Source organism: Muscardinus avellanarius, assembly GCF_963383645.1.
Source record: "Muscardinus avellanarius genome assembly, chromosome: 4".
NCBI classification, from domain to species: Eukaryota; Metazoa; Chordata; class Mammalia; order Rodentia; family Gliridae; genus Muscardinus; species Muscardinus avellanarius.
The window spans coordinates 56,789,855-56,804,001 of record NC_137789.1 but is presented as its reverse complement, the minus strand read 5'-3'; the positions used below and the strand labels follow the sequence as shown (position 1 = coordinate 56,804,001).

The following is a 14,147-nucleotide window of genomic DNA, read 5'->3' as shown; positions in this document are numbered from 1 at the left end:
AGGATCTATCAATTCTGCGAGAGGCAGGAGAATCAGAGCCTCTGAGGAACATTTGTGACCACGTTGCAGCAAGCAAGCGTCCTACTTAACCATCACACATGGGCTTGGGACTTTGAAAGGCTGGAACATAGGTATAAGGATAGCTGGAAATAAACCTGTGCTGGTTCTCAGTGCAACCTTAAAAGATACATTATTATGAACTGGGTTAGGCAGAGAACTTAGCTACTAACTAGAAACAAACATAAAGCCTATAGAAAGAAAATTTTCCCAAGATCAACTGACTCTATATCATCTATCTATCTATCTATCTATCTATCTATCTATCTATCTATCTATCTTTCTATCTATCATCTATCATCTATTTTTTTCGGTACTAGGGATTAAACCCAGGGGCATTCTACCTCTGAGCTACTCCCCCAGCCCTATTTTATTCTTTATTTTTAGGGTCTCACTAAGTTGCTGAGGGCCTCACTAGTTGCTGAGGCTCGCTGAAAACTGGTGATCCTTCTGTCTCAGCCTCCCAAGTACAAGTACTGGGATTACAAGTATGTGCCACTATGCCCAGCTCTACCTACCTATCTATCATCTATCTATCTATCTATCTATCTATCTATCTATCTATCTATCTATCATCTATCTATCATCTATACACACACACACACACACACACACACACACACACACACACACACACACTTATACATCATATGCTGGGAATTGAACCCAGGGGCATTCTACCTCAGTAGCAACACTTCCAACCAGTTTTTATTTTTATTTTTTGGTCTTGAAACAGATTCTTATTAGGTTGCTGCGTCTGATCTTAAACCTGCTATCCTCCTCTCTCAGTCTTCCAAGATTACAGATGTGTGTCACCATGCCCAGTTTTATATATATTTAGTGGTACTGGTGATTGAACCCAGAGGCATTCAACCAGCCCTATTTTATTTTTTTCTATGAAACAGGGTTTCACAAGTTAAGGAAAGCCTAAATTATTGAAGCTGATCAGAAACCTGGAATCCTCCTGTCTCAGCCTTCCAAGTACTGGAATTACAGGCATATGCCACCACACCCAGCTTATTTACCTAATTTTAATAAAAATAAAATTTCTCAAAAAGGAGAAATATATGCCCATTGGCCACTTCTTTAATCAGGAATAAAAGTGATTTTTTTCTATGTCCAGGATGATATGATCTAATTATGACACTAGGAAAGTCATGTAAGATGATTCTAAAGTTTGGTGTGCATGATTTCACCTGCATGTAGACCACTGTTGAACATATATATTTTGAACTGCTATACTACTGGGATAATACGGTGAATGAAATAGCAACAATGCCTGTCCTCATGAGCCTTATTCTCTAATCAGGAAGACAGACATTACACAAACATTAAGAGACACATGATATCTAATTATTATTTTTGTATTGCTTACGAATGGAGGCAGACAGAATGCCATTAAGAGCCAGTTGACCACGACTACCTGGGACGAGATTATTCAATTCTTAGACACCCTCATAAGCCGATGATTGGATGTAACATCAGAACTCAGCCACCAGGGTATCTGGAACCCTTCCCAGACAGCACTTGGGTCCTGATATCCATATCTCTCTCTTTCATGTTTCAAATAAGTGTTTTTTCTTTAAACTTAATGATGCCAAGATTAAAATTGCTTTCTTTTTCTTTAGGATTTTATTGGTGCAATATGATTATATACTGTAGAGTGATTCAATGATTTGAATTGCTTTCTTAATGCACACCATTCCTGTGACTTCCTTAGCTACCAGTGGGTAGTTAGTCTCTTGGTTACTATGGTGATGATTGCATTTATGCTGCCCCAAAGGCAGTTAATAGCTCTTCTTTTGTTGAATGGCAATAAAAAGAGGGAAGAAGTAGTTTGTGATTCCTTGAAATGATGCAATTAACTTTGTTTTTTGCTAGCATCTAACATGCTTGGCCTCTTTCTCAAAGACTAGTCTATGATTTCACATCATTATTTCTAATAGAACACCTGAGAATTGAAGCTATTCACCGAGGAGGGAGTAAAGGACAGGATTTCTGCATTCCAGCCTCTCTGATCATTATAACATGTGCTGAGCTCCCCACACTTTTTATACTTCATTTACATTTGCTGTTGGAGATAAAGGGATATTGCTGTTGGAAGAAAAGCACCCCTTAAAAATAATCCACTTACCCAACGCAACACACCAAATGATGTATACATGTGTTCAAATAACATTTACCAGTAAAAAAAAAACGTGTCTGGGTAGCACGCCAGACCCCTGGAGAAACCAGGCCCAGCAAGACCCTGGGTTCTGGGCAGGGGTCACGCGGGGCATGCCAGCCGGGACCTGGGTCGCAGGACTCTGGGTCCCAGGCCAGACTGTGCATAGCATGCCAGACCCTTGGAGAAACTGGGCCCAGTAAGACCCTGGGTCCCAGGCAGGGGTCGTGTGGGGCACGCCAGTCAGGGCTCGGGTCACGGGACTCTGGGCCCCGGGCGGAGTAGTGTGGAGCACGCTGGACCCATGGGGAAACTGGGCCAGGTCACAGTGCTACTGAGTGCCTGATCCCACTACCTCCTCAAACCACACATACTGACTTCTATTATTAAAAAAAAAAGGAAAAGAAAAAGAAAAATATTGGAGAGGGGTTAAGAAGGCCGTGGAGGATGCCAGGATACTGGAGATGCAGACAAAACTTATCCAAATGCACTTGAACTTATGGAAAAATTCCCTGTGAAGGAGGACTGCTGTTTCTCTATATTGTTAAGAATCTTGGACATCACCTGTAAGGAGAAAGGTGGTGTTGAAAGCGGTCTCCACAATGGCGGTGGAGACTTGTATTCAGGAGAAGCAGAAATCAGATCCTACCAAACTTATTTGTTTGGAGAAATTACACCAAATGTCGAATGCTACCGTTGTGCATGCTTAGGAACACTGGACAACATTCAGAGTGGAAAAAGAGCTTGGGAAAGATTTGAAATGGTGGAGGCAGTGGCAATGGCAGTGGCCAGTACTCAGGGGAGGCAGAGAACTAATTCATTAGACCTGGAACCTTTGAAATAATATCCCCAGAGGCAGAATGCTCCCACCACGCACCCTCAAGAATGTGGGACAATTGGTTGGGCAAAGAGGGTGCTCGGATTGGAGCCGGCCGAGGGGTGAGGCCGGCGATGGCCACAGCAAAGCTGGGATTGGAGCCTGCCTTGAGGCAAGGCCGGTGCTGGAGCCTCCGAGGCCAGGATCGGAGCCTGCTGAGGGGTTAGGCCGGTGCCTGGGCCAGTGAAGCTGGGATTGGAGCCTGCCGTGAGGCAAGGCCAGTGCTGGGGCCTTTGAGGCAGCGACCGGAGCCTGCCGAGAGGTTAGGCTGGTGCTGGGGCCAATGGCCAACACTGGAGCCTGCCGTGAGGCAAGGCCACTACTGGGGCCTCCGAGGCTGAGATCGGAGCCTGCCGAGGGGTTAGGCCAATGCTGGGGCCAGTGAGGCCGGGATTGGAGCCTACCATGAGACAAGGCTGGTGCTGGGGCCTCCAAAGCCGGGATCGAAGCCTGCCGAGGAGTTAGGCTGGTGCCGGGGCCAGCAAGGCTGGGATTGGAGCTCACCATGAGGCAAGGTCGGTGCTGGGGCCTCCGAGGCCGGGATCGAAGCCTGCCGAGGGGTTAGGCCGGTGCTGGGTCCAGCAGCCAACATTGGAGCCTTCTGTGAGGCAAGGCTGGTGCTGGGGCCTCCAAGGCTGGGATAAGAGCCTGCTGAGGGGTTAGGCCGGTGCCGGGGCCAATGGCTGGCATCGGAGCCTGCCTTGAGGCAAGGCCAGTGCTGGGGCCTCTGAGGCTGGAATCGGAGCCTCCCGAGGGGTTAGGCCGGTGCCAGGGCCAGCAGTCGGCATCGGAGCCTTCCGTGAGGCAAGGCTGCTACTGAGGCCTCCATGGCCAGGATCAGAGCCTGCCGAGGGGTTAGACTGGTGCTGGGGCCAGCGAGGCCAGCATCAGAGCCTGCCATGAGGTAAGGCTGGTGCTGGGGCCTCTGTAGCCAAGATTGGAGCCTGCTGAGTGGTTAGGCCAGTGCCAGGGCCAGCAGCCAGCATCGGAGCCTTCCGTGAGGCAAGGCTGCTACTGAGACCTCCGAGGCCGGGATTGGAGCCTGCCAAGGGATTAGGATGGTGCTTGAGCCAGCGAGGCAGGCATTGGAACCTGCTGTGAGGCAAGGCTGGTGCTGGGGCCTCCGAGGCCAGGATAAGAGCCTGCTGAGGGGTTAGGCCAGTGTCGGGGCCAATGGCTGGCATCGGAGCCTTCCGTGAGGCAAGGCCGCTACTGGGGCTTTTGAGGCTGGGATCAGAGATTGCCAAGGGGTTAGGCTGATGCTGGGCCAGTGGCCAGCATCGGAGCCTGCCATGAGGCAAGGCCAGTGCATGGGCCTCCGAGGCCGGGATAAGAGCCTCCCGAGGGGTTAGGCTGGTGCAGGGGCCAATGGCTGGCATCGGAGCCTGCCGTGAGGCAAGGCCGGTGCTGGGGCCTCTGAGACCGAGATCGGAGCCTGCCGAGGGGTTAGGCTGGTGCCGGGGCCAATGGCTGGGATCGGAGCCTGCCATGAGGCAAGGCCAGTGCTGGGCCTCAGAGGCTGGGATCAGAGCCTGCCATGGGGTTAGGCTGGTGCCAGGGCCAATGACCAGCATCAGAGCCTTCCGTGAGGCAAGGCCGCTACTGAGGCCTCCGAGGCCGGATCGGAGCCTGCCGAGGTGTTAGGATGGTGCTGGGGCCAGTGAGGCCGGGATCGGAGTGCCATGAGGCTGGCCGGTGTTGGGGCCTCTGAGGCCGGGATTGGAGCCTTCCGAGGGGTTAGGCCGGTGCCGGGGCCAATGGCTGGCATCGGAGCCTGCTGTGAGGCAAGGCTGCTACTGGGGCTTCCGAGGCTGGGCTCAGAGCCAGCTGAGGGGTTAGGCTTGTGTTGGGGCCAGCGAGACCAGAATCGGGGCCTCCCATGAGGAAAGGCCGCTGCTTAAACCAGCGAGGTCTGGATCAGTCTACCGGGTAGCCAGGCCACTACTGGGGCCGTCAAGAGTGAGATCGGTACTTGCAACGCGGCATGCACAGAGAAATATTGCAGAAACTAAAAATCAGATGCTTCCCCTAATCAGCAAAAACTAAGAGGAAAGGGGCAACAGGAAGATTCGAGCTATAGAAAGGGCCCTATAATGAAGCAACTATGGTGATCAATCAGAGGGTATGGAATAGGGGAGGATGGAGCCTCTTTAAAACGCAGGAGGTACATAAACAAATGTGTCAAAGTTAATCACCAAACAAGCATGGGATCGAGGGAGGGGGAGGAAATGGGATGGGGGCTGGATGAGGGCTAATTAGATGATGTGTGCTTGTATATCCTCTCAAGTCTTATATTCCAATGTGATATATGATTACAATGCACCAATTAAAAAAAAAGTGTCTGTGTGTGTGTGTCCTTATATCCTACATGGACTCAGAGTAACACTAGCTTTTGCAATTAAATCCAAGATACCAAGCCGGGCATGGTGGTGCACACTTGGAATCCCAGCATTCGGGAGGCTGAGACCAGAGGATCGCAATTCAGTGAGACCCTGTTTCAAAATAAAGAATAAAAAATTGAGCAGGAGATGTAGTTCGGAGGTCAAATGCCCCTGGGTTCCATCCCCAGACCTGCCTAAATAAATAAATAAATAAATAAATAAATAAATAAGTAAATAAATAAGCAAATAATAAATAAATAAATAAATCCAAGATACCAGTGGCTTAATCCAGAAGTTTAACTGTTGTTTGATGTCCAGTTCCATGGAGAGGGCTCTGGTCTGCAGGGAGTTTTTTCCACAAAGTCATTGGGAGGCTTTAGATTTATTCGCCTTGTATTTATACTGTGCCCCAGGCTTTCAGAGTCTGCCTCCAAGCAGGAAGGCATGGATTTGCCTCTTAATTACGTTGACCCCAAAGCAGCACATATTAATTCCACTCAGATTCTAGTTCAAAAAGTAGTGGTAAGGTCCTATCAAGATAGGGTGGTGGTGTGGCTGGGCAGTACCCTGCTTGCAGACTCTTCCCTGTAGCAATGCCACACTATGCCAGCAATGCCCTACATTTTCATCTGTCTCTGTCACAGTGACATTCAAATCATGATACACAGAATAATAACATTCTTTCCTTTTTCTTTTTTTGTGGTGCTGGAGATTGAACTCAAGGCTTTGAGAGTATTAGATAAGCTCTCTACCACCCAGCTACCTCTCCATCCCCCTGACTTTATTTTTTAATGTAAAGAGATGAAATGCTATAGTGAATTTGGAGTAAGATCTCATCTAGCATTATGACTTTTCTAGACAGAATGCATTTAGGATGCAGTTTTATTATCTGTAAAATAGTGATTGATTTGAGGATCCAGGAAGACTTTTATAAAATTGTTTTGTAACTTACATCTTAAAGGGCTTTATTTTTAGCCAGGTGTGGTGGCACATGCTTGTAATCTCAGTACTTGAGAGGCTGAGACAGGAGGATCCGTGTTCACGGCCAGCCTCACCTACTTAGTGAGGCCCTCAGCAATTTAGCGAGACCCTGTTTCAAAATAAAGAGTAAAATATAGAGCTGAGGGTGTAGCTCAGAGGTAAAATGCCTCTGGGTTCAATCCTCAGCACCACATACACAAATAAAAAAGACTTTATTTTTAACAAGCACTCACTGAAATCTGAACTCTGTTTATAAACTAAGCCAGAATACATTTTCCCAGCTCGTTTTTTTCTCAAGGCTAATCGCTAATTAGTTGCTTCAAGGCCTCCCTGTAAGCTGCCTTCTGCTGAGGCTCCCTCCTTGCTCTCACTTTTTCTGCTCACTCTTTGGCACACATCCCCACCAATGGCGTTGTCTCTACTCTTCCCATTTTAATTGCTGAGAGGAGGGCTGGGGAAACTGAGATGACCTGAGGGATTTCTGTGCTAATCTTTCAGAAGATCTCCTTTGCTCTCACCATGACCCTGGGAAGTAAAGAAGTCTCTCTTTTGCAAATGAGAAAGCCACGGGAGCAAAAGCAGCTCTCCTGCAGCCCCGGGTGGCAGAAACAAGAGAAAGGGCCTTCCCTGATGTCCTTTGATGCCACTCCACCTCACTGCAGGCCCCTGGGGTAGCAGATAAGTCCCGTTCTATGGGAGGGCTTGGGGATCTATCCCACCTTCCTGGAAAAATGGACACAGGGCCTGGGCACCAAATTTCTAAAAAGATAAACCAGCTAGGTGTGGCGGCGCACGGTTGTAATCCCAGTATTTGGGAGGCTAAGAGAGGAGGATCACAGTTCGCGGACAGCCTCAGCTACATAATGAGGCCCTCTGCAACTCAGTGAGACCCTGTTTCAAAAATAAAGAATAAATAATAGGGCTGGTGTTGTAGCTTGAAGGTAGAATGCCCCTGGGTTCCATCCCCAGTATTGCAATAAATAAATAAATAAATAGGTAGACCATATTTTTCCCCTAAATATTCAAGATAAAAGTTGTAAGAGCGTATAACTTAGGGGCTAGGTTATGTTTTGATACTTTCTCCTAAGATTCCTTCTATTTTTGGTTACTACCACTGGGATAGTCAGTAGACTTTTTATGACCAGTGAAGAAAAACCATGTCTTTTTATGTCTTTTGCATTTTTGGTGTGAAAAGTGAACAAATAAATACTACTAAGTATGTTCAAAGCATATTACTTTTGTCAATGATTTACTAAATAGTATTGGATAGCAAAAAGAAATCTGGTAAATTATTCTTGGATAATAATATTAATAATGGAGTACGACTGATTTTTGGATAATTAATAATTTCCTACAAATGTCAGTGTAGATCTGGAGTATAAGGATTTACTACTAAGTTATTCGGGATAAAATATTTCTAAATAAAATATATTATTCTATATGGCTTATACAAGCTACACTCACTTTATATTTCAAGCTCTCTTAGGAAAATGAATAAATAATGTTTCTTTTTTATCAGTTTACCATAATGAAAGTTTTATTATCCTTCTATAAACTCAATGTAAAATAACAAACAAGTTATCATTTACTTAGCTCTAAGTAAATGAAGGCACATAAGATATGCCAAGAGGATCATCATATTGTTTTTACTAAAATCTATGATTCTCAATTTTAATATTTTTACAAAATTTTAACATGATTTGATTGAGAATAAAAATAAAATATTAGGGTTTCAGGATGCTTCTGCTTCATGATATATCCAAAGACAGTTGTGAACTCTGTCTAAATACCTAAAATCAGTGCTGTTTTCTAATACTTAAGACAGTGTCAGACATACAGTGTCACCAAATAAGAACTTGGATAAATGGGTGAATGAGTCCCAAAAAGCAGGAGATTGATGCTGCCTATAAAATGCTAAATATCAGAGTTTTTCATCTCACTCAGGTTCTATGTCCTTTAAGCTTTGATATTTATGGACAGATAAATGTCTTTAAAATTGAAAACTTTATTATTCTTTTCTTAATCAGGACTTTAGAAAGCTAAAAATATAAATGAGTAAGTGCCTAGTGACTTATAAAGTAATTCCTTTTTCCTAATGGCTATAGAAGAGGCTCTGACCCACCTTGGTGGTGTCATGAAGCATCTGTTACCTCCAGCTCCTTTGCAGAAACTGATTAAGGAGGTGATGCCCATATGACGCAGCTACACCACTCCTTGGTACTTTTCCAAAAGAATTAAAGTCATACATACATACCCATGTTTATAGCAGCATAATTCATAATAGCCAAGTTATGGACCAACCCAGGGGCCCATCAACAGATGAATAAAAAATTATATATATATATATATATATATATATATACACACACACACACACACACACACACACACACCACACCACACACACTAGGGAGTTTTACTCAGCCATAAAGAGGAAAGAAATTATGTCATGTGTAGAAAAATAGATGAAATTGGAGAACATCATTCTAAGTGAGATCAGCTAGACTCAGAAAATCAAAGGCTGCATGTTTTCTTTTATATGTAGAAGGCAGAGAGAAAATAGGAAAGAAAAAAGGACTTCATCACAGAGCATGAGGCACATGGGCCGCCCATACCTGTAATACCAGTCCTTAAGAGGTGGAGACAGGAGAATTGTGAGTTCAAGGTCAGACTTAGCAAGTTAGCGCCGAGACCCTCAGCAACTTAGCAAGACCCTGTTTCAAAATAATGAATAAAAAGGGCAGGGAGTGTAGCTTGGAGATAGAATGCCCTTGGGTTCAATCCCCAGTATCAAGAAAGAGAGAAGAAAAAGAACAGAAGAAAGAAGAAAGAGAAAGAGAGAAACAGGGAAAGAAAGAAAGAAAACAGGCGTAAAGAAAGAGAACAAGGAGGAGAGTAAGGAAGAAAAATGAGAGGAAAAGAAAAAGAACCTCATGAAAATAAGAGAAAGACCAATGGAGTAGTGAAAGGGAATGAAAGAGGGGGAAAGGAAAAGGGAGGCCGGGGGAGAAAACAGACCAAACAAAAGTGTGTGCTTATGTGAATACATCATTGTGAATCTCATGATAATATACAGCTTAATGCACCAATGAGAACTTTTGAAAAGGTATGATGCCTTGCTGCCTCCTGTTCAGGACACCGGCAGGGTTTGAAGGCCTCTTTGACCTCTGAAAAACACACATGTTGACATTTTGTACCAACTCGAGCTCCTTAAAGAGGACAGTTGTGTGGGGTAAACTTTCTGCTCAACGCCGGTGGTTCCACGGGCACCAGCCCAGCGGCCTTGCGGCTCTGGGGTACAACCCAGTGTGTAGAGGTCTTGGGCCTCAATCTTATCCTTCAGTCTTTTTGTTCACTTCTCTTCAATTTCCTCTTTCCAAGCTGACCACACCCCTTCATTTGCATAAGAGAGTTCCCATTTGTGCCTCCGGTCTATGTCTATGTGTAATTTTTAAAAGTAACACTTTTCACATTTAACTTCTCACCCAGTTTGCATGACAGATTTCACAGATATGCTACTCTAGTGCATATCAAATATGACTCTTAGGGCTCACATTTAACCAACTGCTACCCGTTTTTTAATTTAAGGCACACCATGATCACTTGCATAGTTTCTCCATTTTCTTCTTTTTCTTCTCCCACTGCCACAGAAGGCCGATGTTTTCCAGACATGACCCTTTCATTTTCCCTCCACTGTTTGGTTTTGCCCGGGGCTCTGAAGTTACTCATAGCTAACAATGGCATTTGGTGAAACTACTAAGGGACTTTGTATAGTTCCAATTATATTCTTGCCAGACATACAGAAATTTATGACTGGCAACTAATATGATACCATTTTGCACACGTTGAGTCATAAATGACAGTGATGGATAGATGACCTGAATTCTTATAAATGCAATTGTGGAGAAAGCAGACAACGGCTATTTCAAATACTTTTCTATCACAACTCAAACATGGGATATGAAGTATATTTTGTATTTGATCTATCAAGTGTTATCATCTAATCTATCATGTGTGTGTGTGTTCATGTATGTGTATGTGTGACTCTGTTGTGCTGTTGGGGGTTGGCTATCTTCCTCAAACAAAGCCAGACTTCCATAAATATTAAAAATCATCAATATTGCGTTTGTGCATCTACATTTCCTGAAGTAGGCTCTAGTGATGAACTAAAATCTTTCTTTTTGTCACCTCTGGACTTCCACATGGCTTTGATAGAATCTCTTATTCTAAATGAAATGACTTCATTAATTAGAGCGCGAGGACTTTGAAGTCAAGAGGGACAGAGGGACTTCAAGTGCTGTTACAGTCATGCCATAGGCAAGTAGCTTCTTGTCCCTCCAATTCATCAGACTATCTCTAACTCACAGCATCAAACAGCTTCAAAAGTACACTTATTGTAATGCTTTTATTGAGTAAATTTATATTGGTGATTTTTTTATTCACCGCCCCTGAGGCATACTTTCTTCAAGTACAGTTAGCAAGCAGTGCTCATTGATGTCCACCCCTTCTTCACACCTTTTCATAGATTCTAGTGCTGACAATATTATTCATGGTATACTCCTAAAAGCAAAGAGGGATCTATTAGAGTCCATAGTTGACAGGTTGAACTTGTGCTGCTCCTATCTTCCCAGACAGAATCAAGTCAAGATACAAAAACAATTGAGTAGCTTGACAGGCAGGCATGTATCAAATAAAGGACATGAAAATTTAAGTCTAGAGAAAACTCACCGCTATCATTTCTCCATCTACAATTTTTCTTTTGATTGTTGTCTCTTTGCCAAGCCATTTTTGGACCTGAATCATTGATCCTCTGTCTAATGTTACGATGCTCTGCAGATGCATAAAGAAATCAAAAGTAGCAAGTTACAACATTCTAATCTATGTAGAAATGGACAACTGCCTTTTGTTTTCTTTAAAATCCTCACATTGGTTCTTGTTATAACTTAATACTATCCAACTAGAAGTTCCAAGGGATTACTTAATGTTCTGTCCTAGGCAAACAATCCCTAAACTGCTTGTGTTCAATTGTTCTCTTCTCAATGATCTTTTATACAATAATAAAGTGATATCAGAAGTAAATAAGAATAATTTAAAACTTTTAGTTCCACTAAGTTATCAGAACAATTAGCAAAAAGGTTGGCTTTAGAGAGGTGCAGATTATCAATGAAACAATTCCAAATTAATTTGGTAATATATCGAATTCCATACCATAAACCATACCTCGTTACTTTCTAGTTTTTTTTTTTTTTTTTTCCCAATAGTTGAACAACAGAAAGAGTTAGTTCTGACTGACCTTTACTTTCCGGTTGTCTGCAGTGGTTTCATCGAATTCTTGCCCCAGCTTGAAGGCAATCTCAGTGTTCTTGAGAGAACTTTCTGTTTTGATGCTCACTGTTTCCCCATTGACACTAATAGTGACAGTTGGCTTCACTAACCCTGCCACATTCCGGGTTGCCAAATTCACTCCTATCAGGCAGAGAATGCAACACTCCTTATTCAGAGATTTAGGCAGATGTATTAACCATCCTTTGGAAAGCAACTTTCGAAGAACATATACTTTTACCATGAAAGTTTTGGATAATGTGTATGATCTTTTATGTTCTCTGTGATGATCGAATTGAGCCAAGTTCTCCCAGCTAGTAACTCTAGCTCACAATTTGAAGTCTCTGAGATTATATTCGCATGGTGCCTCTCAGGTGATCAAAAGCTGGCACTTGATCCGACAGAATGTTCCAACAGTGCGGGAGGTGTTTGGCTTAGTGCCTGGCCCTGCTGTTCAGGTTGGGGACTTTCCATTGTCAAACTTGACTCCTACCGTACGTGGACAGAAGCGCTGACTCTTTTCTCTGAATCAGTAACAGGCTCGATTTCCCATTCCAATTATGAACCCGGTGTCATGAAATCCACTAGAGAGCAGCAGTGTTGGACCGTCATGGATCACAAGGATGAGTGAGGTTATTAAAACCTGGGTTCCAACCTTGCCACCTGCTAGCTTGGGCATGTTATTACCGTCTTGACCCCAGAGCTTTCTTAGTAGTAAATGTGGATCATTAGTTATAACCTCACAGGTGTGTTGGAGATTAGATCAAATGACTTCGCTTGTCCCTGGCACAGAGGGGTGCTCAGCTGCTCTTCTTCCTTGCGCCACGTCTAACCAACCCCAGCTCCCAGTCAAAACCAAGGCTATTCTGGCCACAAGCCTCAAGTTTACTATACACCTCCCAATTTCAGTTCAGTGCAAATGAATCTATAAATCCATGAAGAGATAGGGGAACCCAGTAACTACTCCTTGAGCGAGTTAATACTGACTATGAAAGAGGAGGAACATATATTACATTTATAAACACACTGGCTTCTAATTATGTGAAATAAAGCTTTGCTGTTTCATTGCCTAGAATGAACAAACATATTTACAGTTGTTGGCATCCATTGATCATTTCAGGCAGGTTAAAAAAGTGAAGAAAGTTCTGGCTTTGTATATAATGTATTATTATAAAAAGTTTCTCTTAATTAAATATGAAAAATAAATGCTCTTCTAGCACTAGTAAAAACCAGGTTAGCTGTATAGACCCCAAGTCACTATAATGGATGTTTGGCCATTTAACTTGAATTAGAGATAAAGGGCAGTTAGGGTGTATACATCAGAGAAACATCCAACGGTGAGATAATCAATGAGTAAAAATGTTCTATTTCTCACTCTAGAATTATAAAGTTCTCAAAATAATGCTTTAAGATATCTCCCACATGAATGAGAACTCTACAAATTAACTAAAAATTTTGTATGTTGCTACTGCTCTTTTTTTTTTTTATGGTACTTGGGTGGAACCCAGGGGCTTTTCTACCTCCAGGCTATACTTCCAGACTTATTTTATATTTTATTTTGGAAACAGGGTCTCACTAAGTTGCTGAGAGCCTCACTAAATAGCTGAGGCTGGCTTCTAACCTGGGCGATCCTCCTGTCTCAGTCTCCCAAGCGCTGGGATTACGAGCGTGCGCCAGCACACCCGGCTGCTACTGCTCTTTTAATGGCATAATTTAAAGCAAACCCCGAAATGGGCAAATCCTGAAAAATTTACCTGTAGGTAATGATCACTGTCTATCAATTTAAATTTGGAAAAGGCTACTCAATGAAACAACCAAGATAAAGAGAGGCTCTCTCGAGGTCAGCATGGAGTATTTTCAAATAGGATAAATGGGCTTAAATATACAGAATGAAACTACAAAGAAGAAGCTGTGAAAGAGAAAATTATTGCTAATAATACAAAGGTAAAAGTAGAATCAATAATAAGAAATATGATTACAAACTATATTAGTCTTATAAACATGCCCCAGAATCACAGGAGAAATAGAATTATAGGAAAAATCTTTGTACATTACAAACACAACTAAACCACAAAATGCTTCACCAGTTTCCAAATCTTGTAATGGCATTTCTCACCCAGTTCTTTCATGTAATCCTCAAAGTTTTCACTGGAGACCAGTTTCCAGGTTCCTAAGAAGGGCTCAACCATCGTGGAAAGCTGGCAGAGAAAAGCTGCACACCTGAAAATCAAGAACGCACAGGTATCACAGTGCTGGAGGAGCTTGATTTAAAGGATGTCCTCATCATGTGATGCTTCTGAAGGGGCCAATAGGCAGCAGCAAGACTGAGGTTCTAGGCATTTGACTCACTTTATTTACCTCCAAA

The 14,147-nt window shown here is 43.3% G+C and overlaps 1 protein-coding gene across 1 annotated transcript; it reads right to left on the bottom strand.

Moving 5' to 3' along the window:
* Positions 1–10,969: 10,969 nt before the first annotated feature.
* On the bottom strand, positions 10,970–13,974 carry FABP9 (fatty acid binding protein 9; the record flags this gene model as incomplete). Its single annotated transcript, XM_080693841.1, has 4 exons — positions 13,899–13,974; positions 11,754–11,926; positions 11,189–11,290; positions 10,970–11,020 (listed from the first exon to the last, which is right to left on the bottom strand). The coding sequence occupies exons 1-4, from the start codon at positions 13,969–13,971 to the stop codon at positions 10,970–10,972; spliced, it is 399 nt and encodes a 132-aa protein (XP_080549967.1). The 5' UTR covers positions 13,972–13,974.
* Positions 13,975–14,147: the final 173 nt, after the last annotated feature.